Source organism: Equus caballus, chromosome 14 (assembly GCF_041296265.1).
Source record: "Equus caballus isolate H_3958 breed thoroughbred chromosome 14, TB-T2T, whole genome shotgun sequence".
NCBI classification, from domain to species: domain Eukaryota; kingdom Metazoa; phylum Chordata; class Mammalia; order Perissodactyla; family Equidae; genus Equus; species Equus caballus.
In genome coordinates this window covers 25,064,836-25,091,153 of record NC_091697.1, presented here as the reverse complement: position 1 = coordinate 25,091,153, position 26,318 = coordinate 25,064,836, and the positions used below count along the sequence as shown (strand labels likewise).

The window sequence follows — 26,318 nt, the reverse complement described above, 5'->3', positions numbered from 1 at the left end:
AAATTCTCAAGAGTTGGGAATACTGCTCCAGATGAACCAGGCCATCAGTTCCTAGGACACAGCCAACTGAAGTTTCTCATGCTCTAGGCTGGCCACCCTTAGTAATCAAACACCCCATCATCAATGGTCATAATGACCCTAAGTCTTCCTGTAAAAGAGCAAAGACCTTTGCTTCCTGGGCACCTACACTGTGTCTCACGGATGAAGAACAGGTGTTAGGGGCTCTCCCAACAAACACTTCTTGGCTCTCTTCTAGGGAAGGGTAGTGGGGAGGGGCTCATGATGGGGGAGGAGGGGATTCTGAGTGTTTGGTTCATGGTGATTTTCTTTTTAAATAAAAGATAGAACCGAAGAACAGGAAAGAACAAGAAAAAAGAGATTCTTACACCCCCAAAACAGAATCTGAGGGACTTAATGGTGTTAAATTGATATGACCTGGGAAATCACTTAGACCAATTTTTAAAAAACAGGAAGCACATTGTCTGCCCATATAAAAACCCACACTATGCGGGATTCCGATTCAGCCCTTCTTTTGACGTGGCCATAAAGATCTGGCCTTATACTCTAATTCCACAAAGTTGGTGCATCTCATAAAGACTAACTGCCTTGGTTCCTATCACTGAGAAAGGAGCCAAATCACAAAATCTCCCCAAAGAGAAGGCAAATTCAATCAGCAAAATTACAAGTGGGGGAAGTACTCACCTGAAACGGGTAAAGTGCAGACTGTTATCTGGAGATGTAAGTGTATGTTCTGGAGGGAGAACGGGTCTCATTCTGGGCACTGGGAGGCACATTTAAGAAATCCCAAATCAAGATAGTGTCATCATGGGAGCTGCTGATGATTTGAAATTCATCAAACTGTAGCCGAAACACACGTCCAGAATGTTCCTGTGAAATACAACAGCTTGATGAATAAAATGAGACCTTTACATGCCCTCCTATCTCACTATGAGGGATTTGGCTCAGGCTCAAAATGCATCTACTTATCCAGGCTTCCTAAATAACTTTCCAGAGCTTACTGAGCTTTGTACTTCACCCCAGGAACAAATACTCTGCTTTTCCTTCTAGGCCTTTTCTTTAATTAAACTTTGTATCCTAGATCCTGATCCATTAACATGTCAAAGAAGAAAAATTATGGGATCATCTCACAAAGGGTCTTAGAAAGGTAAACAACAATATTTAATACCCATTACTGATACACTTTAAAAACCAGAACCAGAAGGATAGTGTTTTTAACATGACCAAGACTATCTACCTCAAACCAAAGCCAACATCAAAATTAATGGTGAAATATTAGAAGCATTCCCATTAAAATCACCAAGAAACCAAGAACGGCCCTAACTACAGTTCTGCATGTTTGAGTTAATGCAAGAAGCGAAGAAACAGAAATAAAAGGTGAAACTACTGAAAATAAGAAAAATCTATCAGTGTTTTCAAAAGACCAGTCTCCGCAAAAATACAAAAACAAGCAGACTATTAAAAATAATGAGGCATGGTAAAGTTGCTAAAACAGGATTAACGTATAAAAATAAAGTACTCCCATATCCCAAAGCAACAATCCATAGAATGCAGATTGTGGGGAAATTCCATCATAGTAGTACAAAAATGTGCTGTGTTATAAAAATAGAACATAACCAGATACCCATGTTAAGAAATCTCCCAAAGCTACAGGAAGGAAATACTTCGTGCTCGATGAGGAAACCAGTTCACCTACAAATGAGGAGCCAGCTTTCATATTCTAAGATATACTAATGCTCCTTAGGAAAGAGCTCACTGGAATGGGAATGTCAAATATTCTCTGATTTTGGCTAAACAAAATGAACAGAAGAGTGCGTTTCTCTGAAGGCACGCTGTGAGACGCGCTTTCCGCGATACACCAAGGCAGGACTACGTGCGGGGGCCATCCCCCAGCACAGGGGACAGATCACGTACCACCAAGGTGCGCAAACACAACGTGCTGGCCGGGGCCCGAGGGTCAAGAGCAGCTTGCAAGTCCCAAACTTTAATTTTCCTAGAAAGGAAAATGAGATTGTGATTAGTGGAAAAGTTAACATTTTATATATTGTCAAGCATTTCCTTGACAGAAAGGAGTGCATTTGAAGTGCCTATTATAAAAGCTAATGGGGAACATGTTTACATTTTTACAAGTTATTTTAAACCAATTACACTTGATTTTGGAAAAAATAAGGACCTACACATTCTCAGAATTGCTGAAATTGTGAAGAAATATTACTTTAAGGGAGACAAGAAAACAATTTCAGGTTATCTAAATTCAATTCCTGACTTGATGATTTATGTCACCAAATTCATTAATCAGGGGGCTCTCTAGGGCTGAGCAGGTGCTGCTGACAGAAGCTAGGGTTCTCTGTGAAATTCCAAGGATACCTTTCCACAAACTAAGCAAAATGCTGAAAGTTAATAATAGGAATATAAACAGACCAACTAAACTAACCCGTTTGTTAAGTATATACAAGGTGATCGTGAAAGGTTCACAGTTGCCATTTGCTTATTTAAAATATCATGAGGCTTTTTAAAGAAGATTTGTTCAATTTACCAAAGGGGGAAAAGAAAGTTATCACTGAACTCACCAAAACAAAAAGAACAAGAAAAAAGCCTGGTTTCATTTAGGGGTAAGGCAAAGAACTGAGCTCCCGCATAGCCTAAGCTACCCCTCGAGTCTACAATCATGGTTAGAAGTGTAGGCTTACGAGTCAGAGAGGCTCTGCTGCTGTGGGGTATGGGGCAAGACAGCTCACCCTTCTGGACTGAATGGCCTCACGTGATCGAGTGATGTAGTAACACGTGCCATCCATCACACGAAAAGTACCAAGCACTGGACCTGGCACAGAACAGCCACTCAACGTGCAGCCCTTTTTCACTCTTGATATAGTTAGAGCAGTGCACGTGAACATTTGAAATACACACCCATCATAAGCCCCACTGACAATCCTCTTGTTGTCAAACCGGATGCATCGAACCAATTCTTCATGTCCCTCGAGGACTCTCAGACAGGCGCCACATTCGATATCCCATAGCCTTGAACGAAAACCAGATCTCTGTGAAACAACTGCCCACACGTGACCCAGCCACCCTCAGGCTCTATCTGTCCTGTACGAGGTCTTCACCATCCTGGAATTCTTTACTTCTGTCTGACTCCCAGGCCACACTATACACAAAGATAGATATGCACATTTATGCCGTTTGTGTCTTTTTAAGCACTAACTTGGGAGGGAGCCTTAATTTTCATTGTATTTCTTTTTGTATCATTTGAAACAGTTTGAAACGGTTTTTAATCGCGTGGTGTGTTACTATTTGTTAAACAAGATTAACCAACAGGAAACTTCAATTATATTTAGTTCCTAGGCATGCTCTTGATGTCTGAGTTGATGAAACCATATAGCCAAGTGGTCTAGGAAGGACGTCTTGAGGGGGAGATAGGATGGCAGGCGGTAACGGAGAAGCAGCGCGTGCTCACACATCTGAGGGCGGGGGACATTTACACATACAGCCAGGGGGTTAGGCTGACAGCCCAGGCACTGCTAGCCTGGAGTCCATGAGGTCCACCGAGGACCGCTGTGGTGGACCAGCATGGTGGGCTCCGTCTCCTGCCCAGTTTTGGGCCACCCTTTCCTAGACACATACCGCATACTAGGGTTGTCCAGTGTACCAGGTCAGAGTGGAGACTCTCATTAGAGATATGCACTGTCTTGGAAATATAAACCCACTGACTACATCTAGCCTTTTTTTTTCTGTATATGATTTATATAACGATTCTGGAAATAGAGGGTTTTTTTTTTACATTATCATTGATTTTTCTACATTATTTGCAATAAGAAATCACACAAACTAACATGTACAAAATAAAGGAAGCAAAGCAGTTCTCTAATGGTCTTCCCTCAGTCTCTCCACCTGCTCCTATCATACGTCCACCCTCAGGAAGGCCTCTCGCCAGTGCTGTGGCCACGGCCTCTCTAATTTACTATGAGCAGCCATTCAGCACTGCCACTATGACTCCAAAGAGATTCCCTTCTATGAACTATAAAAAGCAACATCCATTATTTTGTAAAACCTCAGATTCCAATAAGAAAGTTAAGGACTGTTTATTGCTGAAATACTAATTCATACAAAGCATAATGAACACAAGACAACTAAAATTCAAGTACAAGACTGACTTTTATGATATCTTAAAACTTAAAATGGTAAAGAAAACTTATAGTAGTTATAGCTTTTCCCTTCTGTCCTCCCTCCCTTCTTTTTGCAAATAATGTTGAATCCAATCTTTATTTTGCCCAAATATTAGACAATTCGGTTATAAAAAGCTACTAGTGTATACTGGGATAGTGGAGAAATGACTTGGGATAATTAAATAGATATTTAAGGGAAGTTCCTAATAAGATATAGTGTTTAAAGGATAGTTATATTTATTAGAAAGCAAGAATACTGAGTGCTGAGAAGAAAAACGGAGACAAAAATCAATGAACAAACAGGAATGGATGGTTTTGTAATGCAGTCCTGGGAGAGAAATAAGTACACTCCCATCTGATGGGGAGGGAGGCAGGACTCACAGGGAAGGGGAAGTGAAGAGTCAGGCGGGAGCATCCTGCGTTCTGAGGTGTTCCGGTATTAAGCGATCTTGGGTGGAGCTGAGGTTATAACCTTGTGTACTGAGGGAATCTTGGGAGAACACCCAGGGCATACGTAGTTTACCCACTTTATATGCAGAGCCAAACAGATTACATAAGTTACCCAAAGTTTTCTGATCTGAAGCATCCTCAAAGACTCTGAGTCTTCTGAGCATTAGGACTGGGAGATGAGTCAACACTATGGCAAAAATCAGCCTGCTCTGCCCCAGCACACCAGCTTCCACCCACCTTATGGTATTATCTGATGAGCCGCTAACCACCAGCCGATCCCTGTACTGGAGACAGGCAATGCCTCGCTTGTGCCCATTCAGAGTACGAACAAATTCACAGGTACTCGTGCTCCAGACCTGTGTAACAAATTAACAAGATTTTTAAGAAGCAATGGAGAAAAGTCCTCCCACAATACACCTTTCTAAAAAGATCAGAGTCTCTAATAACAACCAAAATACTTGATTATGAAATACAATTGGGAGGCTGGGGGACAGACTGGACAGCATAAAAATGTCTTGGCTGCTGAGTGATCCAACCGGAATGAAATCGAGGGAAACTGTGAAGTCTCCAAACCTTGCGATGGTCCCAGAGGAACATCTCCTGGATGGTTCAGACATTCATTTGCCTAGAGAGGAGAGTCTGGGCCAGATTTTATGTTTTTACGCCAACTGACATGTCAAACCCAGTGTAACTGACGTGAAAAAGCTTCACCTTTCGCATCCTCCTCTTTTCCAGTCTAGTTTCTTGAACAGCTCCATTTGTTTTGACACATCACTCCTAATATTATGTGTGTGGAATAAATAATCCCTCTTTTGTGAAATCATCTGCAAGGCTTAGATGTCCAGAGACGCACTTAATATATTACAAGCCACATAAGGAGACGCAAAGCAACTAAGTGCCCTGAATTATGGTACCAGCTGCATTGGTAGTTGAACAGGATAACGAGATAACCACATGTGAAGAATGAAGTTTGACCTCTACCTCACATTATATACAAAAATTTAATTCAAAATGGATCAAAGACCTAAATATAAGAGCTGAAACTATAAAACACTCAGAAGAAAACGTAAGAGTAACTCTTTGTGACTTTGGATTAGGCAATGGTTTCTTAGCTATGACACCAAAAGCACAATCAACAAAAGAAAAAAACTGATAAACTGGACTTGATCAAAATTTAAATTGTTTGTGTTTCAAAGACCATCAAGAAATTAAAAAGACAACCCATAGGATGGAAGAAAATATCTGCAAATCATTTATCTAATAAGGGACTTGTAACCCTTACAGTTCTTTATGTAAAGAACTTTTGCACCTAAAAGATAGACAATCCAATTTTTCACATGAGCAAAAGATTTAAATAGATTTTTCTCCAAAGAAGATATAAAGATGGTCAATAAGCACATGAAAAGATGCTCGACATCACTGCTTATTAGGGAAACGGGAAGCAAAACCAGAGATACCACTGTACATCCACTAGGATGGCTATAATAAAAAACACAAACAATAAGTGTCGGCGAAGACATGGAGAAGTCCTCCAGGCTGATATTATGCAACAGCAGTTTTGTAATAAGGCCTAAACTCTCTTGACTTCCAGGCACTGGTCTCATACGAGTTGGTGTGACTGAGTGGTGAGTGATTTACTGCATACACATCCCAGTTGCTCAGCTTCCACATCACCCGATCTAAAGTTTGATGTTACCTGCTCTTTGTGAGGCTAGAAACTAGAATGCTATCTAGTGCTGGTCATAAAAAGAAGGTTTTTTGAGCTAAGTTCAAAGGCTCATACATTGCTGGTAAGATTGTAAAATGGTGTAACCATCCATGCAAAAACATTTGTACACAAATGTTTATGGCAGCATTATTCATAACAGATAAAAAGTGCAAATAACCCAAATGTCCATCGCTGATCAATGGATAAACAAAATGTGGTACATCGAAGCAATGACATTTTATTCTGTCATTAGAAGGAATGAAGTACTGATACTCACTACAATGTACATGAATGAACCTTGAAAACATCACACTAAATGAAAGAAGCCAGACACGAAAAGGCCATTTATTGTATGATTCCATTTATACGAAATGTCTAGAACTGGCAAATCCATAGACAGAAAATAGATTAGTGATTGCCAGGGACCAGGGAGAGAGAGCAGAGTTGACTACTAATGGGTATGAGCTTTTTTTGGTGGGTGCTGAAAATGTTCTAGAACTAGTGATGGTTATACAACATTGTGAATATACTAAAGGCCACTGAACTGTGTGCTTTAAAATGGTGAAGTTATGGTATGTGAGTTATAACTCAACAAAGCTGTTATAAAATTTTAAGAAACCTGAAATTTTAAAAAGTTAACACGGATACTGGAATCAGAACTGCATTTCCTATACCCTATGGATCACCCTCGACTACAAGTGCTTGTCACATGTCTGCCTCCCTCCACAGGTTGAGCTTCTTGAAGGCAGGGACAAGTCTGGTTCATCATCCATCTCCAACACCCAACCCAGGGTCTACGGCATGGCAGGTTCTCAAAATTAGGTGAATAAATCAAATCTCAGCTCTGCCACTAACTAGCTGTGTGGTCTCCAGCACACTTCTTCACCCTCTGAGCCACATCTGTAAAAGGCAGGCAATGCCCACCTCAGCAGGTGCTGGGAGGGTGAAGTGAGAGGTAATGTACAAGCTCCTGGCACACCGGTCACATTCAATAGGTTAGTTCTCTCTGCCTTAAAAATGTTATCAACAATGTCATTTCATGAAATAAAAGACTGCTCTCTATCCTGGACGCATGACCCTTTCCTCCTACCTTGCCTGTGACTCTAGAAGCATGTAGAGGAAGACTGCCTCAAGGGCTCATAAGCACAATAGAGGAGAAGAAAGATCTTGCCAGGTATCAGGTTGGTATAAGCCACCTCTGCTCTCTTTCTGTTCTAAGAGGGACAGCAGCAAGCAGTGTTACGGCTGCAGACACACTTACTTTGATGGTTCTGTCACCAGAGGCAGACACGATGTACTTATCATCAAAATCTACTACGTTGACAGCAGCACGATGGCCGACCAGGACACGGCGTAAAGTGATATCAGTGGCTGAAGCCATGTCCCACACAGCAATGGAGCGGTCCTTCGAACAGGTCACCATCAGTCCATTGCTGAAGCGTAAGTGCAGTACAGCCTCATTGTGGTGGATCAATGTGTTCAGAACTTCACCTGTGTTCACATCCCACACTCTAGATGAGAACAGAGAAGCACAATGCTTAATTATTGAGACAAACAGGAAAAGACGCTGGTGTCTGTGCTCTGGGCTTATTCTTGGCAGTAGGCCAGGGAGGTGTGGACTTCACATGGATCTGGCGATCAGCACCGAAGTACTTGCTTAGAAGGAGACCCTACAAACAATTTCTCTATTTGCTGGGTAGAGTTGAGATGGTTACAAAAAAGAAGGCCAATTCTGGCTCTAACCAAGTTTAGGTTTATTTAACAGTCAGGTATTTAAGGATGGTGTTTGCGGGTTTGTATTGATGGCAAAAAATAATTCTTCATGTAAATGGGCTTTGCAGTGATTAGATGACAGAGGGAAGAAGGCTCGGTGTCTGGGGACCTGAGGACAGTTCCAAGCTTAACCTTCTTTTTGACCTTTGACAGGTCTCTGAGTCTATTGTTTCTCCACTGCAAACTGGAGACTGCCAGTCACGATGTGTCATCAATCCCCATATTCATCTATTTACCCAACTGCTTTACGGATAAAGCCAGTGTCTCCTAACTGCTTCCCCTTTGAGACAGGGCGTTCTCAGGGGCAGCCCTTTCACGTCACAGCTCTTCTGTAACCCCAGTCTCCTAAGAGAACAAGTTCATGCAGAGCAGAGGAGGACAGACTCCGGCTTCTAAGGCTAGACATGACCTGTGGCAGAAGCAGCGGCCTGGAAGCACTGAGTCAGGGACGGGATACTAGGCACGCTGCTGACTATTCCAGTCTCTTAGGTGTGCCTATAAAACAATCCTCTTCAAGTCTCTGACTCAGCCTAGAAGAGGGATTTCCTTCCCCTCCACACGACATGCCTTTTCCAAGCCACCAGCAGTCCAGCTGAGGCTTTACCATATGATCTCCAGGCTCTGATGAATTCATCACCACACTGAAATCCAAAGCCATCTGGCGTGCGAAAATGTCCTTGTCTCAGTGGCTTAGGAGTGGATCCCAATGATGTTTCCTTTCTACTCTCTCAACTTCCAACACTGCTTCCCTTCTACTAGGGAACAGTGCCATTTCCAACTTCGTCACTCTCCCTCTGGGGTGGCATCTAAAAACTGGCATCTCCATTACTAGAAAGCTACATAATATGAAGACAGTCTTGACAGACATAAACTCAAGGTTCAAAACTAAGTACTATGTGACTGAGCAAATTACTTAACCTTTCTGATCTCGGTTTCCTAATACACCTATGAAAAAGATAGTATCTACCTACTTAGAAAGGTTGATGTGAGAATTCAATCGGCTAACATTATACAAAGCAATGAGCACACTCTCTGTGTCCTTCAAAAGGTTCTGCAAACAACTGCTTCTGAGTCTCTCAGTATTCGTGGTTACTGCCCAGCATACTCCTAGTGCGCCAGCCTTCTTCCTCTCTGCTCTGGAGCACAGTTTCCCAGGAGGAGAAAGCTAGCCTAATACCAGGCAAAGTGCTTTTATGGGAAAGCATGTTGCCATCTCTATAACATAAGGCAATGGGAATAGGACCTACTTAACAAAAGTTACCTTTCCTGCCAACTTTGCTCAAATGCACCTACACCAAAAGTGGTTCTGAAATAGAGTATACAACTACACCAAGTATGTGTGTGCTTACTGCAGAAGATGGTGTGATCTCAGTCTGCTCATGGAAGGTAAACAGTTCAGGCCCAATCACTTACCTCACTGTGGAGTCTGAAGAGCCGGTCACAATGACACGTTCATCGTACTGGAGACAAAGCACAGAGCCAGTGTGTCCTGTTAACACTTTCAAACATTCCAAGCTAGTTTTATCCCAAATCTATTGAGACAAGATCCACCACAAATAGCGATTTAGTATATCACATTTTGACAAATGTTTTTGTCTCATCTTATTTTCTGAATCATAAAATAAAACAAATGTATGTTACTGTAAATAAGAGAAGTTAAACATCAAACAGGTGGGAAATGACAAGAAGGGCAAAGGCAACAGTGAGTAACTTCCGGAGTGGATGCACTATGCTGTTGATTCTGTCCCCCTAACTACTGTACTCATCATACGTAACAGCCTTACCAAGGGAATTTTCAATAACCTCTGTGGAAGGAGTTGGCTCACCCTCCGGAAAACAATGTGACAACATCTATCAAGAGCCTTTAGAAATGCACACTCCTTAAACCCATTAGATTAGTTTACAAAAATTTAAAAATAAAAAATGTTCAACATTTCAGAAAAACCTGAAAATAAACTAAGAAGAGTTTTTAATGGAAAAATATAATGCTTTATTACAGAGCTAGGTTTTTAAAAAATCAGAATAAAAGTCGTCTATATAGTGACATAACTACTACATATATTTAAAAAAAGAAAAAACAGATTAAAAGGAAGTAAAATGTTAATAATAGTTGGTTTTGTACTTGAGTGTTCTTTTTCTCCCCTCTTTTGGTCTTTCCAGTGTTTCCCAAGTTCTCAATCGTGTTCACATATAGTGGGGGAATTGATTTTTGTAAATTGGATTGTTAAATACAGATTCTGTGGACCTGTGGATTCTTCCCTTGTACACTAATACTATCATAATTTGCAGCGTCCCTAAAGTTTACTGCAAATGGCCAAAATATTACAAGTGCTGGAGACATTGAAGTGTCTTTCTATAAAATAGCAAGGCCTGCTTCTAACTCCTGACCTAGTAGAAGCATGGTTATTTTCAGAATGGTTAGTGACCAAGGACTGGTGCAGAATGAAATACAAAAGGTTCCAACTACCGGTCTAGACGACTCCTCTCTAAAGTGCATTTCTGTCCCACTGTTCTATCTTACAGACCAAATTACTGTAAGCCTAATTTAAACATGGCTGTGTCTCTGTTAGAAGAATTCTTTAGAAACACATGCACTATAAATGAAACGCAAGCCCATTGGCCAGCCTATGCTTTGACAAGGTCCTTATAAACCATCCTTATCTATTCCTTAAAGAAGAGCTGCCAAAATTAAATAATAACATATGTTCCTCTTTCTAGAGTATGTTTGTGGCCACAGGTTATAGCTATCAATAAGTATTACATAAAAATAGAGTTCTGTGGTCCAATATGTTTTGGAAGTTGGGAAATAGGGTATCTCTACTGTAAGACTTTTCAGAGCCTTTATATGCTACTGTATCCTGTGAATTTCTAAGAAGGAGATACCACATGCAGTGTTCTCTAAACTTCTTTGACGAGAATTGTTTTTCAAATTAACATCCTTTAGATTCACATCCACAGAATACCTTTTGGGAAACAATGCCAAACATATAGGAAACCAACAAGACAGTTTCTTTATATGCTATAATTCAGAGTGCTTTTTGCCCTAGTTATCTGAATTACTGAAATTCTACTATTTTTATATATTTTTTAAATGAAAAACAAACAAGCAGAAAACTCCTTTAACTCACCCAAAGTAAAACAACATAGAAAACAGAGCAAGATGGAGAAAACCCACTACAACCTATCTTCCCAGTTGATTATAACTAAAAACTCTACACAAAATACAAACGTGACTAGCTGAGAACTCTGAAAAGGGTGCCGGGAGGGGCAGCGGAAAAGAGCAAGTGGATTGTGGCAAGGAGTACAAATTTGAAGTAGAAATCCTCACGGGTGAGTTTACCATTCCTTTTGTTTGTTGTTTTCTCATTTCTTCTACTGTGGCTCTGGCCCAAAGGCTGGGGGTCCAGATCAGGGAGCTGCACAGTGAACCAGCAGCACTGGCAGTTAACATTCTGAGAGAAACCATTCTTTCTGGACAGAAGGGCTAGAAAAAGGGATTGCTGGGCGCCAAAGAATTTGTGGAGGACCCCATTTTTTTCTCTTTTCTCCCACGGCTTTGATTCAAAGACAGGCCCCAGTCATGGAGACGCATTGCAGAGCAGTGGCACAGATAACTAAAATTCCAGGAGAAACCCCATTTTTCTGGCCAGAGGAAAAGGAGAAAAGGATTCCTGTGGGCTGAAGAGACTTTGGGAAATCCAAGAGGAAAGAGCTGGAGACAAAGGATCCCCTAAATCCTATCTGAAAACCCACACAACACATGACTTCGACTTGCTCTTGAGCTGCGCATGCACAGGACAGACTGAACCAGCACAGCAAAGGCTGTACAAAGGGAACTGACATCTACACTGCTGCTGAAGTCTCAGACTAACCTCTGAGTAGTGTGAACCCAGACAGACTCAAAGTAGCATGGGAAGGGCTTTGAAAAGCCGAAAAGAGACCAGAGCCAGAACTTGTGTTGTAAACCTAATTAAGTTGACTACCAGTGTAAAAACATACTCACCCACACATATATTCTCCAGGATCCATAGTCTTTACATAACATCCATAATATCCAAGATACAATCCAAAATTACATGACATACAAAAACCAAGAAAAGTGACCAATTCTCAAGGGAACACATAATCAATACATAACAAGCTGGAGGTTCCCCAGATGTTGTCACAGTCAAAGACTTCAGAGCAGCTATTGCAACTACATTCCATGAGGTAAAGATAAACACACTTGATATGAATGAAAAGAGAGACATTTTCAGCAGAGAAATAGAAACTATCAAATACAATATCTGAAATTAAAAAGTCACTCAGGGCAGGGTAGGCAATAGCAGACTAGAAATGAAAATTTTAGTCAACTTGAAGATAGACTAATAGAAATTACCCAGAAAAGAGAGGAAAAAAGATGGGAAAAAATGAGGGACAGTAACAAAGTGTCTAATATTTATATAATTAGAATCTCAGAAGGAGAGGAGAAAGAAATTGGTGCAGAAAAAATATTCAAAAAAGTAATGGCCAAAAACTTCTGTAATTTGGTGAATGAAAGGCGTAAATGTACAGGTTCAAAAAGCTCAGTGAAAGACTTCTTAGCTATGACACTGAAAGCATTATCCATGAAAAAAAAAATTGGTCAACAAGACTTCGTCAAAATTAAAATCTTCTGCTCTATGAAAGATATCATGGACAAAATGAAAAGACAAGTCACAGATTGGAAGAAATACTTGCAAAATATATCTAACAAAGGGCTTGTGTGCAGAATATATAAAGAACTCTCAAACTCACGAATATAAAAACAAAGAACCTATTAAAAAAATGAGCAGGGGCTGGCCCGGTGGCACAGTGGTTAAGTGTGCACGTTCCACTTCAGCGGCCGGGGGTTCGCAGGTTGGGATGCCAAGTGCGGACATGGCACAGCTCATCGAGCCATGCTGTGGTAGGCGTCCCACATAGAAAGTAGAGGAAGATGGGCACGGATGCTAGCTCAGGGCCAGTCTTCCTCAGCAAAAAGAGGAGGATTGCCAGCAGATGTTAGCTCAGGGCTAATCTTCCTCAAAAAAAAGAACAAAAGATCTGAATAGAAACTTTACCAATGAATATACAGATGGCAAATAAGCATGCAAAAGAATGCTCATTATCATCAGTCATTAGGGAAATGTAAATTTAAACCAAAATGAGGTATGTCTACACGCCTATTAGAATGGCTAATGTCAAAAAAACTGAGAATATCAAAGGCTGACAAGGATAAACAAAAGGAACTCTCGTACATTGTTGATGGGAATTTAAAATAGTATAGCCACCTTGAAAAACAGCTTGGCAGTTTCTTAGCAAGTGAAACATACATTTACCATATGGGTTAGCAATCTTACTCCCAGGTTTTTACTCAAATGAACTGAAAATTCACGTTCTCATAAAAATTTGCATGCATATGTTTATAGTGGCTTTATTCATAATTGTGAAAAACTGGAAACACAAATGTCCTTCAGTAGGTAAGCGGATAAGCTCACTGTGGTGCACCCATAAAATGGAATGTCACTCAGCAGTAAAAAGGAATGAATTATTGCTAAATGCAGCAGCGTAGATGAATCTCAAATGCACTACACTAAGTAGAAAAAGTCAGACTCAAAAGGCGACATTCTCAAAAAGGCACAATTATAGGGACAGGAACAAAAAGATCAATGCTGCCAGGGCCAAGGGGGACGGATGGGAAGAACCGAACACAAAGGGACAGGACAAGGGAATTTGCGGGGATGACGGAGCCGTTCTGTATCTCGACTGCTGTCACGGTTACACAATTCTTTGTGCTTGTCAAAACTCACAGAACTTTACACCAAGAAGAGTTAATTTTCCCGTATGTAAATTATAACTTTAAAAAGAGTTTAAAAAATCCTGCACTCTTTTCTAAGATATGAGAAAATAAGTAGAAACAATGTAAAACAAAACCTGTCAGATCAGCCATCAAACATTAAACACAGAGAAATAATCCAGTTAACCTACTATTAAAAAGAGAATGAAAACAATATAAATTGCTCTATCATTCTTTTGTGTTATCATCTGAGCCTTTCTCAGAAACCATAAAAGGTAATGATTTTCATTTAAAAGCAAGTTAGCAACACTTTTAACAACTAGCAAAGTAATCAAGAGACCTGTGATAAAGAGAAGTTTTCTATGTGCACCTAAACACAGAACATGGAACGTGAATGTGCTTAAGAAGGATGAGACGTGAGATGGTCCAGGGCTCCAGTGCAGTCACGGGAACGCTCCGACTCTGGCTCTTTAGAACCACAGCGAGAGCTGCCAAGATGGAGCGGAACACAGAAAAACCAATCTGGAGTAAATGGAGAGACTGTCACATCTAGTGACGAACACATAACCACAATTCTAAAAATAATACATACAAAATGCAGTCATTCACCTTAATAGAATTATCTCGTAGGCCACTGATAATTTTTTCATCATCATACTGTAAACAGTAGACACCTTTACTATTTTCAGAGCGGCACTGAATCCTCTGCAAGTTGTGTCGTCCACACCGCCAGTTGGATTCTATAGTCTAGGGGGAAAAGGAGGCAACAGATGAGTTTTTGTGAATCAACTATTCTATGAGGCTTCAGACTTTGGCCCTGCTTCAGAAACAGCATACCACTGATACCCCATCTTGGTTTGCATAACTGTCTGTGGATAGGAATCATGCTCTTTTCCAAGTAAGACATTAGCCCAACAATGTTTTTTCTCAAACATTCCCTGCCTGTCTGGCAACTATCATAGGATTTCCAATGAGTTTGGGTTGGGTTTGAAAAAATGGCCTAGACAGAATTCAATATGTTTAAAGAATGCCATTTGCACCCAAAACATACAAATAAATAGTAACTCATTTGGTCACTCTCTAATGCCAATTAAAATATTTGGCAGAAGACCACCACCAACATTAAGCATATACTGACAATCTGTGTATCCATCCAAAGCATTGTCTTGATCACTGAGAAGAGAAACTGAACAACTACTACATGCCAACTACTATAGAAAAAATTTTATTTGTTATCCGTTTTTAACCTTCCACCAGACTAAAGCTCCCTTAGAAGAAGAGTGGCATATTTCAGCCTGGGAGTCTCCTCATTTCATCGTTCATGCAACATTTACTGAGATGCTATAGGATGTTCTAGGTACTGACTGGGCCAGGCCCTGGGGATTAAAGATCAAGAGGAAGCATACTGCTTTCAAAGGAGGCCCACTCCAGTACCTAGGCACATGGTGTCTGGACATGGACATACTCTAAACATGTCTGTTTGATTAAATGATCCACGCAGTAACCTGGGAAGGGAGCTTTATTATTTCCCTTTCACAAACAAGGAAAGAGTTTAATTTGCCTGAGGCCGTAAGACTAGCAATCAGATAAGCTGGAAATTCCACTCACTTCTTCCTGACTCTGAGCCCATTCTTTGTCCACCAAAATATGCAGCGTCTATGAAGAAGTACAGCCCTAGCTACCGAGGCAGTGAACGCAGAACACAAAAAGCTCAGTACCAATTCCAGATAAAGTATAAGTGCCAAATGAAGGATCAAACACTGTAGGTGCTGCAAGCCTTAAGGGAGAGAAACAGCCCTACGGCCTGAGACCTGCAGGCAAAGTTTGAGGAAGCAAGTCATGCCCAGAGGACTAGAAGACCTACCGTCTGCCAGTAGGTATGAGGGATTTTCAGGATCAAAAGATACAATGTTTCCATGAAGAACAACCAAAGCGTAAACTCCTGATCCTAGAAATTAGGGGACTATTTAGGGACTACAATAATTGGTTACACCTGAGTTCAGGATATAGTTCAAAAGATTATCTCTTAGCAGCTAATTATCTGAGCAGCTAAAAGTTTAATTAGTTGCTTTACTGAAGAAAGGAGATAATCTCATTTTTATTCATGATAAGCACTTAATTACTGGCTCTGCTGACATCTAACAAACCGTATTTTCTCTTATGTTGAAGACAGTGTGCTTCTGTACGCTCTAAAACGTTAAAATTTACTGAATGTTATGTGCCAGGTACTATGCTGTCATAACACTACGCTATGTGCTTTACACATTTGATTGCTAATTTAATCATCACAACTCTGCAGCTGAAATCACTATCCTCACTTTACAGAAGAAGAGTGGAAGGCTGGAGACAATGACACACATACACTTAAAACAGAAAATGTTTCATCATTTGTGGCCTCAGTACTTAGCACAGGAGCCTGGAAATACGATGTCTGCCCTCAAAGAGCTCCCATTCACAGCCCTGAGAGAGGGCAGGATAGCATATTTCTAACATCCAGGGGATGCAGAGGCACCACGCACATGCCAAGAGTGAGGGAATGCTCATCTGCCTGTCTGCTCCCAAGTCAGTTTCTTAGCCACAGCATCATCTCTACTGAGTTTGCAAAATGCCAGGCATAACCATATTTCAAAACAAAACAAAACAAAAAATTCACCCTGCCACTGCTACGCCATCAAGGTAGACAAAGATCTGTCTTATAACCAAGTTCTTTTTAAAGGGTTCCAGAATATAAAGAATTCTTAAACCGAACTCAATGCTTGGAATAATTTAGAGAAATAACATATTTTTAGATAGTGTATTTTAGATAGATAGGTGACTGAGCCTACCTCAGCATGTTACACACCCCAGGAAAGCACTGACTTAGGAGGCAGATGTGCTGGTAACAAGCCTTATTCGTGGCCAGTGACTCCTGGCAGGGGTTCCGGATGTTCAGGCCACACCCTTCGGGGGCCCAGAGGGTTGCTGCTGAATGTATGACTCCACATAAACCCTAAGTACCACATGATGGATACATAACATGTCTTACACAGAAATCAGGTGTTAATTTTAAAATTCATACAGCTGTTCTTAGTTTTACAACATACAAAGTTCTTTAAAACATTATTGAATCAGCAAGCAGCTTTGTTACTCCGTATATTTCAATGAATAGGAAAAGCACATTTACTATCATATGGGAGTTTGAAAAAAATCTTTTTTAATTTAAAAAGGGGGTGCAGGGCTGGCCCCGTGGCATAGTGTTTAAGTTCAGTGTGCTCTGCTTCAGTGGCCCAGGTCCACGGGTTTGGATCCCGGGCGTGGACCTATACCAATTGTCAGCCAAGCTGTGGCAGCGACCCACATATGAAGTAGAGGAAGATTGGCAACAGATGTTAGCTCAGGGTGAATCTTCCTCAGCAAAAGAAAGAGGGGGTAAGGAAATCCCTATACCAAAAAAGAATTTCCTACATGCTCTCCCACTACCATAAAATGTTTTCTAGAACAGGGTGACTTAGTTATAATCTTTTACTGTACCTAAAGCGCTGAAGACACAGCAGAGGACCAAAGAGACACTGGAGTAAGAAAACACAGCCTGTGATACATCCACCCCCTGAGATGTCTGGACAGAGAACATCATCCAACATGACAAGCTGAGCCATACCTTCTATCTCTGACCCTCAAACACAAGCCTTGGCCAGGACCTCTCAAAAGCTCTGCTAGATAACAGGCTTTCATTCTAAGCCAAATGGAAATTAGGAAATGACTTAGTTTCTCAACCCTTAGAAAGAGCATAATTTTCTAAAATACATTTCTAAACTTTAAAAGTTTGCCAAATAATTCTTGATGGATCATTTTAGGAAGTTCCCACTTAGGGCTGTTTTAAAAATTATTAGGTTCCTGAATCCCAAAACAAGAGTAGTTTGTTTCAAAATGCCAGGAAAGTGACACTAAACCAAATCAGGGAGTTGATGGCTTTGCTGCACACCAACCACGTGTAATTCCTAAGACTTCACTCTTCTCAATTCCCTAGGCCACCCACAAAAGAAAGGAGCACTTCCTGCTGACTGTGCCTGCCTAAAATACTACCTTCCACCATATGCGATAACCTCAACTCGTACTAGAATGCTTGTAAGTCAGGTCTTTTTTAGAAAAGCTAGACCTTTAAAAGTGGAAGGCAGCCCACTGTGGCAGAAAGTACCTAGGTCAGTTAGCAGCTCTGGCGAATGACCTGGCCTGTCTGAGCTGCACTTTCCTCCTCTGTAAAAACGGGAAAAATAATTTCTACTTCCTCAAAACTGTTGCAAGGATCAAATGAGATTACATACGTAAAGTGCTTCCCACAGTGCCTACAAATGGCAGCAGTGACGCTCTCTTATTTGTGGAGAATACTAACCAAAAGGAGGAGGCTGTGACCAAAAAAATTTTCTCACCAAACTGCCAGAAATGGCTGGCTCAGTCTAGGTTGATTTTTAATGCTGATAGCCCTGAGCCCTCCCTAAGCATTCCCAGGAAGGGGCTCAGCCTTCAAATGCAATTCGACTATTATCTTGACTGCAGAGCAGGAACATAGTGCATACGCAGGTGCACGCCTCTAATTATGCAGATACCTGCCAATTCACTTAGACATCACGTGGGGTGGCTACTGTAGGGGAATATTTCATGTTTTTGAGAACGTGTAAAATCCCCTTACCCTGTGCAAATTTTCAAAATACTGGGAAAGTAGCCATGATACACAGAGTATACAGCGGCATTTAAATTGGCAATAGAGTGAAAACAGATGTCTGAGTATGGAGGAATAACATTATTTTTAGAAGCCTAAACACAACTGGGTGGGTGGGCAAGTTTCAGCATTTTCTAGTCAGGACAATGTTAATATCAAGTTTGCAAACCACAAAAAAGCTCCCCACTTTCCCTGAATGGAATGTGGTTTATTAGAAGGTGTGATGCGACACCCCATCATTTTACCAGCGTCTGTCCCAAGGAGCGTGCTTCAAAGGCTTTAATCCAGTGGACAAAAAGAGGGACAAGGCGTATTAACAGGGAAGAGTTGCCACTATTCTGAGACGGCGAAAGAGAAAAGTCCAAGTTCAGGACGTGAGAACTCTGACTGATGGAGTCTATTAGAACAACTCCCATCTCTCTATTGAGGGACACGTGCAGGCATTCCAGAGTGAAAAGAACATGGGCTTTCCACTTAGAATCTTAGCTTCGACAATCTGAGGATTAAATTTAATCACTGTGGCAAAGTATCTAATAGTAAGCTAGCTCACCATTAACAATAATAATGATCATCATCATAATAACAATTAAGATTCTATATAGGAAAGGAAATATGGCTCTTGTTTTTAGGAATGTGCCTCAGGTTTTCCAGGAATTCCTTCTCAGTTCAGAGGCACTCTAAACCCTCTCTCTGTGTGGCAAGAACACCCATGAGAGAAGAACCTTTGCAGAAAGCTAAGACTTCTTATTTATTCTCCCCAGACTTCATTTCTCACATCCTCATTTCCTGAATAATGGGGGTTGGCCACACAAAGCCAGGTTCTCTACTTTTTTCTTAAAAACTGGCCAGTTTCTGGTGGGTCAATGTGCAAAGGCAAGGTCATCAGCTCATCAGAGCCAAATCTGGGAATGGATAGATGACAGGAGCTAGCACATGAACTAAAGCCATCAAGCAAGAATGAGAGGAAGAAAAAAAGGTGCTGTGAACTGGCAACCTTGCAAAGTATATGGGGAAAAAACGGAGACTCTGCAGCTGTGTATGGGCAACTGGGGAGGGGGACACACACATCCACTTGACGTTCAGGGTGTAATTTATCTTTTGACAATGTGTTTAAACCTTTAAAGCACTGCCTTTCCCGTAACTGGACTAAAGCAAGGCCAACTAATCTTATCTTAACTCACACCCTTTTCTCATACCCTTTTTTCAACTAACAGTCAAGGACACTGAGTACTCACACAATTGGAGAAAGATGAGAAGATCACCTTGAAAAGTATGTAGGCATATAACAACATACCTCTTTCTCCCTCACTTCTTCAATTTTCCACTTTGAAAATGACAAACACCACCACTAAGCCCAGAGTTAGACAGACCTCAGTTAAAATCCCACCTCTCCTATGTAACGATGCAGCAGGTCTAAAACTTTCTTAGTCTCAGGTTCCCCTCATTACAGATGGGAATAACATGTAACTTGTTGTAAGGATTAAATGCAATAATCTATGTAAGTCACAAAACACAGTTCATGACACACTGCAAGGGCTCAAAATAGGGTGCTTTTCACTACTATATTCTGCTTAGGAGGGCTTCATAACCAGCCATATGCACAAGAGCCAAGCCCATAAGTCTCTTATTTGTGTTATCTGTGGATCACTGGCACAACTCGCTACATTTTTTTCCCACCCTGGACTGAATAAAACATTCTCCCAAACAGAGATAAAGAACTCTATTTTGATGAGACACCAGTGACCTATAGCACAAAAAAGTTGTATTAAGTTCAGAAGAATATAAGGTTGATCAGAGGCTATTAGACACTAGCCATCTAATCTTGGGAAAGCGCTTAACCTTACTAAGCCTCAGTTTCGGCAACTTTAAAATGAGGACATGGCCTACCTTTCAGGTATTGTTCAGAGTATTAAATGAGAAAACGTATGATAAAATGCTTAACAAAGTATCCAGCACAAGTAAATGCTCTATACACAGTACATTATTTTTTATTCTTACTATTAGTGAATATACCAAAGCATAAAACATCATCCCTTACACTAAGAGATCTAGCCCACAAAAATCTGGAGGAGACTCTTGTGGCCAACCAGTGGGTTTTCCCAAACCACACTTTAGGAACCACTGGGTAGACCACCACGATGCAGAGGTTTTATGTCAAATAGGGTTTTCTCCCATAGCTCCATTTTCCTCACATCTGCCTCCTGTATTAACTTTAATATATTATTTCAGCCTGAGGAAATGGTTATGGTAGGTGGTGTCACATACTGTCATGCCACAGAATACTGAGATATATTGTCAATTATAATAGCACTCATGGAGATTCAATAAAATAATCTATGCCACCAATATTCAACCTGATCAAAGTTCTTCCAGAGTTCCTGTTTATTAATGATTGACATTAAACATTGTCCTTTTCATAATAAAAACCAGCTAAAATTATACAAGGATATTCGGAGATAATTTGTAATAAATAGTTGGGGGAAAAAGCAGGAAGTACTATAGTTCCTAAGATACATGCACAAGCAATGTCTTAATACAGTACTCTAGGGGTAAGAGACAGCCCCTCTCCCTCGAAACACACACGCCAAACTGAGGCTCACGTCAGCACTAGGCCTCAGCTACTAACACTGCAGAAGCAATTTATTCCAAGTTTTTGAACTGCCAACGGATCAATTAATTCCTAAACTTTATGATTTGTCTGGCAGAAGTTTTCAATTATTTAACCCTCCATAAAATGTTACTTTATAGCTCATTTTAGGGAGCAGAATATTCAAGACAAGGGTTTGTGTTTTCAATAATGATATTCCAGTCGCATTCAGATTTACCATTAACCAAGAGATTCCATTAGTTCACATCTGCCTTAAGGTGGGGGGAGGGGCTCCCAGAAAAGCACATGTTTCTCCATTAATGAATTTTGGCACAATAACTTTTATGTCTATCACCTGGGGGAGAGGATTACTTCACGTTTGGGAAACTGAGTATAAGTTTATGGGTGACATAGCACTGCCTGGCGAAAGCTCAACTTTCCTGCCAAGGAGGAAACAGCGAAGTAAGCAAGACCTGCCAAGCACACATGTGAAAGAGTTAATGAGAAATGCCTGTGCATGTCTTTCCTGGTTCAAGGAAAAGGGCTAAATAATAAAACTGAACTAATTAGAACACATGAACAATATCAAACATCTCCTATGTTTCTCATCAAGTTTACAGAGTTTTACTGGGCTGGTGAAGTTACACTCAAACACAAAATGGCCCAGGAGCATAATTTGCTCTATAAAACCCACTTAACTATTGCTTAGAATCATATTTGAGTCATTTTTATGAAAAATTATGGGAAATGTACAGAGGAAACTGAGACCATGCCTTTTCCAGTTCTCTAGAGATGGCTCAAAAGTGTAAAACTATGCTTACCTGAAAACCTGGGCCTTGGATTTTGGAAAATTTATCAAATTAGAATAAAAAGTTGATTTTTGATTAAGGTTTTAATTAGCTGGCAGCCTTGCAGAAGCATTTCATATTTTAGAAAAGTTAGATCACTTTTTACAAAAAGGCATTATCTACTCCGAAAAATAGCTGCAGACTATACCCTGATTGTGACACATTTGCTCCAAGAGTTCAACTTAAAAAAAAAAAATTACTAGTTCCACGATTTTAGATCAACAGAACACTCTAAGGCAACATAAAAAGTTGAGAACAAGACACAAAGAGCCCATAAAAAAGATAAATCATAAAGTTACCTCTATATCCTGGATAATCTTTGGGTATAATGACCTATAAAATGAATTGGGAGGGCCATCTGTGGGTCTGTTTTTAAACAGGTACTGATCCCTGGCAAATAAAAACAAACAGATGTTACACTTTTTACATAAAAGGGTGAATTTTATTTAAACATAGTGCTGACAAAGATATTGTTATTTTTCAAGTCTTTTGACTTGCACTGAGCTTTAATAGTTCAAAAGCAAGATTTCTGACAATTAAATTTACATGTTAGACACAAGTTTTCTTCAATTTACAGCTCTCTAACATGATCCTGACCTTTTATTTTCTGAATACCCAACACACAATAATCTAACCTTTCCTTCCACAGTTTAATAAAATAAACTGCTAATGTAGCTGTGTGAAAACTTTAACTTACACACATCAAACTTCCTCCCATAAAGAAAATGCAGCCCTACCCTCACTCCCACCACCACCTGTTCTTCTATCTGGAGCTCTCTCTTTCTCTGTGCCAACTGCGCCAGTTTGCTGACATGCAGAGAGCTATAAAGCTATATTTTAGTTATCAGGTTTTCTCTGAAAAATCCTGCCCACAGTGCCTCCAATATCTTCAACCAGGAGCAATAACAAATAGCAAAACGGCATTATTTGACTTTCTCATAATTTCTTTTTTCTCATCCATCTTTTCGTAATGGTATCATCACATAAGAAAATTGTGAAAGGAAAAGCAGAATTACACAACTTTGAAAAGCCAAATCACTCATTCAAACTATACAATACTTCCCAACAGTTAAGAAATACAGAGGAAATCTACATTTCAGAAGTGGTTATTCTAACAGCTTTAACTCTTTTCTTTCCAACTCTTGCCCGCTCATCTTTTCCTGCTTATTTAAAACAGGCCAGCACAAGTGGCAAGTGTAATTGCTTTTGTGAGTAATCAAACTGACACTATGTCAAAGTAACTTTTTCCAAGCGAGTAAGCAACCCAGTACTTACCACCCTCTTCTTTCCGAAAGCCCCTTCCACAGAGGGTCGGTGCGCACCATCCGCTCAATCAGCTTCTTCCAAAGCATTCCTTCGGAGATCACTCGCTGCCATTCTTTACATACCAGCTCTGCGGCACACAGAGACCTGGCATCCAGGTAGGAAAGAATGTTTTCTGCTATGTGATCTAAGCCTTGCTCTACAAAATAGAAACGACAATGAAGGAAAGGGAGGCAAGATGGAAACATACTGGGCACCGTTTCTGTACAGATAAGAGGAATAAAGAAATCCTGAAGCAAGGGACACACCTGAGTAACATCAAACATTCTGCAGATACACAAGTGCATGAGTAATAAACATATACACTTATTTTTGGTTCTGATTTTTTAAGATGAAACAATTGATGGCAACAGTTCCTGTGTGTAAAAGCCGACTCTGCACAGTTCTATATTTGTTAGATATTACGATAAAGACTTAACGTATTTTCATTTTATTTCACATAACCACTATGGAGCAACCCCAAATTTTACAAGATGAGGTAGAGAGAGGTAAAGCACTCAAGGTTTCACAATCTTAAAGTAGTAAAAGCCAAGACTGGAACTCTGCTCTCTTGCGTCCAAGTCCGTGTTCTTTCCCCTTGGATTTAGTGTCTCTTGTAACAAATCATCCCATAAATCCACCTATGTGAACCCCTTTGGGCTAAGGAGACAGAAAAGATGAAACTGACACATCTTAAAATGCTTATGAAAAGTTAAATAACAATCCAAGAGTTAAAGGCAGGTGTACTTTGACGTATTTTTTTCAATCATTTCTTCATCTCCTTGCACAGCTAAAAGCATCAAAAGCAAGAGCCATATGCCTGCAAATTCTATAACCTTAAGAGGTGTATCCCACACAGTGTAAGGGTCTTCTCAAGGCAATCAAGATTCAACCTCCGCCTGACATTCACAACAGTAAGAAGATCATTACGATCAATATTGTTGCCACCTGTAAACTCCCATCCCGTGGTTCAAGGCGTGTCCTCTAGTTACAAGAAATACAGCTCATTCCCCAGGCCTATTCTGTGCAGTGGTGGGAACACTAAACACACAGGCAGAAAATTCCAATTTCAGGTCTGGGTTCACACGTAGTAGTTCTACGACACGAAACAAATACGGAAACATCCCTGCCCCTTGGGCTTTTACCACATAAAATAGTAATCACCAGTAACAGCCGTCCTTTCTCACATTATCTGTAAGAATCAAATGAAAGAGTTTTATGAAAAGATTTTAAAGACAACAATGTACCATATAAGGTTAATATTTGCTCTCTTTTTCAAGACAAATAGAAGCAGTATAGTAGTACTAACTTGGCAGGGTATAGGTAAATCATTAAACTTTCAGAGCCTCAGTTTTCTCTTCTGTATAAAAGGGGGATAATAATCCCTGCTCTATTTTGAAAATATCAAAATGAGATCATGCATAAAATGCTTTACAAACTAAGGTTTTCTTCAACTCTAAGAATGATAATTTACACCATCAATTATGGTTTACAGGCCCTTCAGGTACTAATTCTCCTCCTCTGGACTAGACCTAACACCCAAGTTCCGACCTGATGATGAAGACTACACTGGGACCACCATCTGTTCCTGCACACGTCCTTATATTACAGCTAATGCACTTAAAGACTACACTGCCTTCACCTAACAGTGATATCACAGCTCCAAAGTGGCAGTAAGTTTGAACAAAATCCTAGTCCCCTCGCCCCAAAATATCTATTACAAATCCCCCTAATTTTGTATTTGTATGGCTAGTCGGGAGGAGGAGGGGCTTCATGCAGGAGTTTATAGTTACCCTCACTATAATTCACTTCGAAGCTTTATCTGACCCTTTCATTTTAGCCTCTAGAGTTCTGATTCTATCATCATCCAGAAGAGTGGGTATTCCACACCGGATCTGCACGACAAGCAAATGTAGTAAGTCTTTAGTCCAAGTTGTTGGCAAACGTGTTAAATGGGTCAGAACCAAGGACAGCACCCATGATTCTAGATATTTCCCTCCAGGCTATCACTGATCCATTCACTAAACATTCACAAGGCACCAACACTGAGCTACCAGTCCTGTGATCATCTGGATGTACTACTGTCCAGGCCACAGCTCTCTATTCAGTCCTCAGGGATATTTGGAGGAGCTTTGCCCCATGAAGACACTACCACCTTCACACCATTTTTCTGACCTACTAGTCTGGTAACCTTATCCAAAAAGGAAACCAGGTGAATCTGGTGTGGTTACTCTTTGTGTTCCCTTGCTGGTGCATACTACATAAAGTTGGTATTGCATTTTTTGTTTAGAAGTCAGCACTAGCTGCTTCCTGTCCCTTTTTAACATGGATAACTCATGTTCATTACAGAAAAATTACAAAACGCATATAAGCAAAAATTTTCAATGCCTAAATCTCATTTCTCAGAGATAATGGCTTTAACATTCTGTATACTTCCTTCGAGGCTTACGCAATCCTGGAGAGTCTTTTCAGCTGCTAATTAACTTTTGAAAATCCATTTAAGAATTCTGCTAGAGTGTAACATCAAGTTTACCAGCCAAAATACCCCAAATACACCTTTTCCAGTTCTTAAAACCAGGAAATCTGCTCATCAGTCATCTCAGGGTACTATCGTGGAGGACTAGAAACACAGTTGCAGACGCTGTGAAGGGCCCAGCAGCGCTGCCTCTGGTCCACAACCACTGCTCAGGGCTCCACAGCGAACACGGTGAAAATCACAACTGCATGTTCTGTCACCATGCTGGCAGGCAGCGTCTTTAGATCTACTTGTTTACAGGAGCTGTGTGTTTCCTAAATATCTTCAAATCTTCCTTGGACTACAATTTTTCTATGCTTTCTGGTTTTAAAACCATTATTCTTAGTGCGGAAGGGAAAAAAGTTAAGTTAAATGTGGAGTGAAAAATATGCTGTTTCTATTATCACTACACCATCTATTCCAAGCATACCATCCCTTCATCCTTCAGACTCTTGCTC

The 26,318-nt window shown here is 40.4% G+C and overlaps 1 protein-coding gene across 22 annotated transcripts in view; it reads right to left on the bottom strand.

Moving 5' to 3' along the window:
• FBXW11 (F-box and WD repeat domain containing 11) overlaps window positions 1-26,318 on the bottom strand; it is a 124,708-nt gene that overhangs the window by 8,698 nt on the left and 89,692 nt on the right. For 14 of the 22 annotated variants that reach the window (XM_003362897.5, XM_014730524.3, XM_001499667.6 and 11 more), the window contains 9 exons: window positions 23,319-23,505; window positions 22,343-22,433; window positions 14,522-14,659; window positions 9,529-9,647; window positions 7,604-7,853; window positions 4,872-4,990; window positions 2,926-3,036; window positions 1,933-2,011; window positions 703-888 (listed from right to left, as the gene is read on the bottom strand). In XM_003362897.5, the coding sequence (XP_003362945.1) occupies window positions 727-888; window positions 1,933-2,011; window positions 2,926-3,036; window positions 4,872-4,990; window positions 7,604-7,853; window positions 9,529-9,647; window positions 14,522-14,659; window positions 22,343-22,433; window positions 23,319-23,505 (1,256 nt within the window). In that variant the 3' untranslated portion in view covers window positions 703-726. The remainder of the gene's footprint in view (window positions 1-702; window positions 889-1,932; window positions 2,012-2,925; window positions 3,037-4,871; window positions 4,991-7,603; window positions 7,854-9,528; window positions 9,648-14,521; window positions 14,660-22,342; window positions 22,434-23,318; window positions 23,506-26,318) is intronic. The other 8 variants (XM_070233914.1, XM_023617244.2, XM_070233902.1 and 5 more) reach the window with 1 other exon arrangement.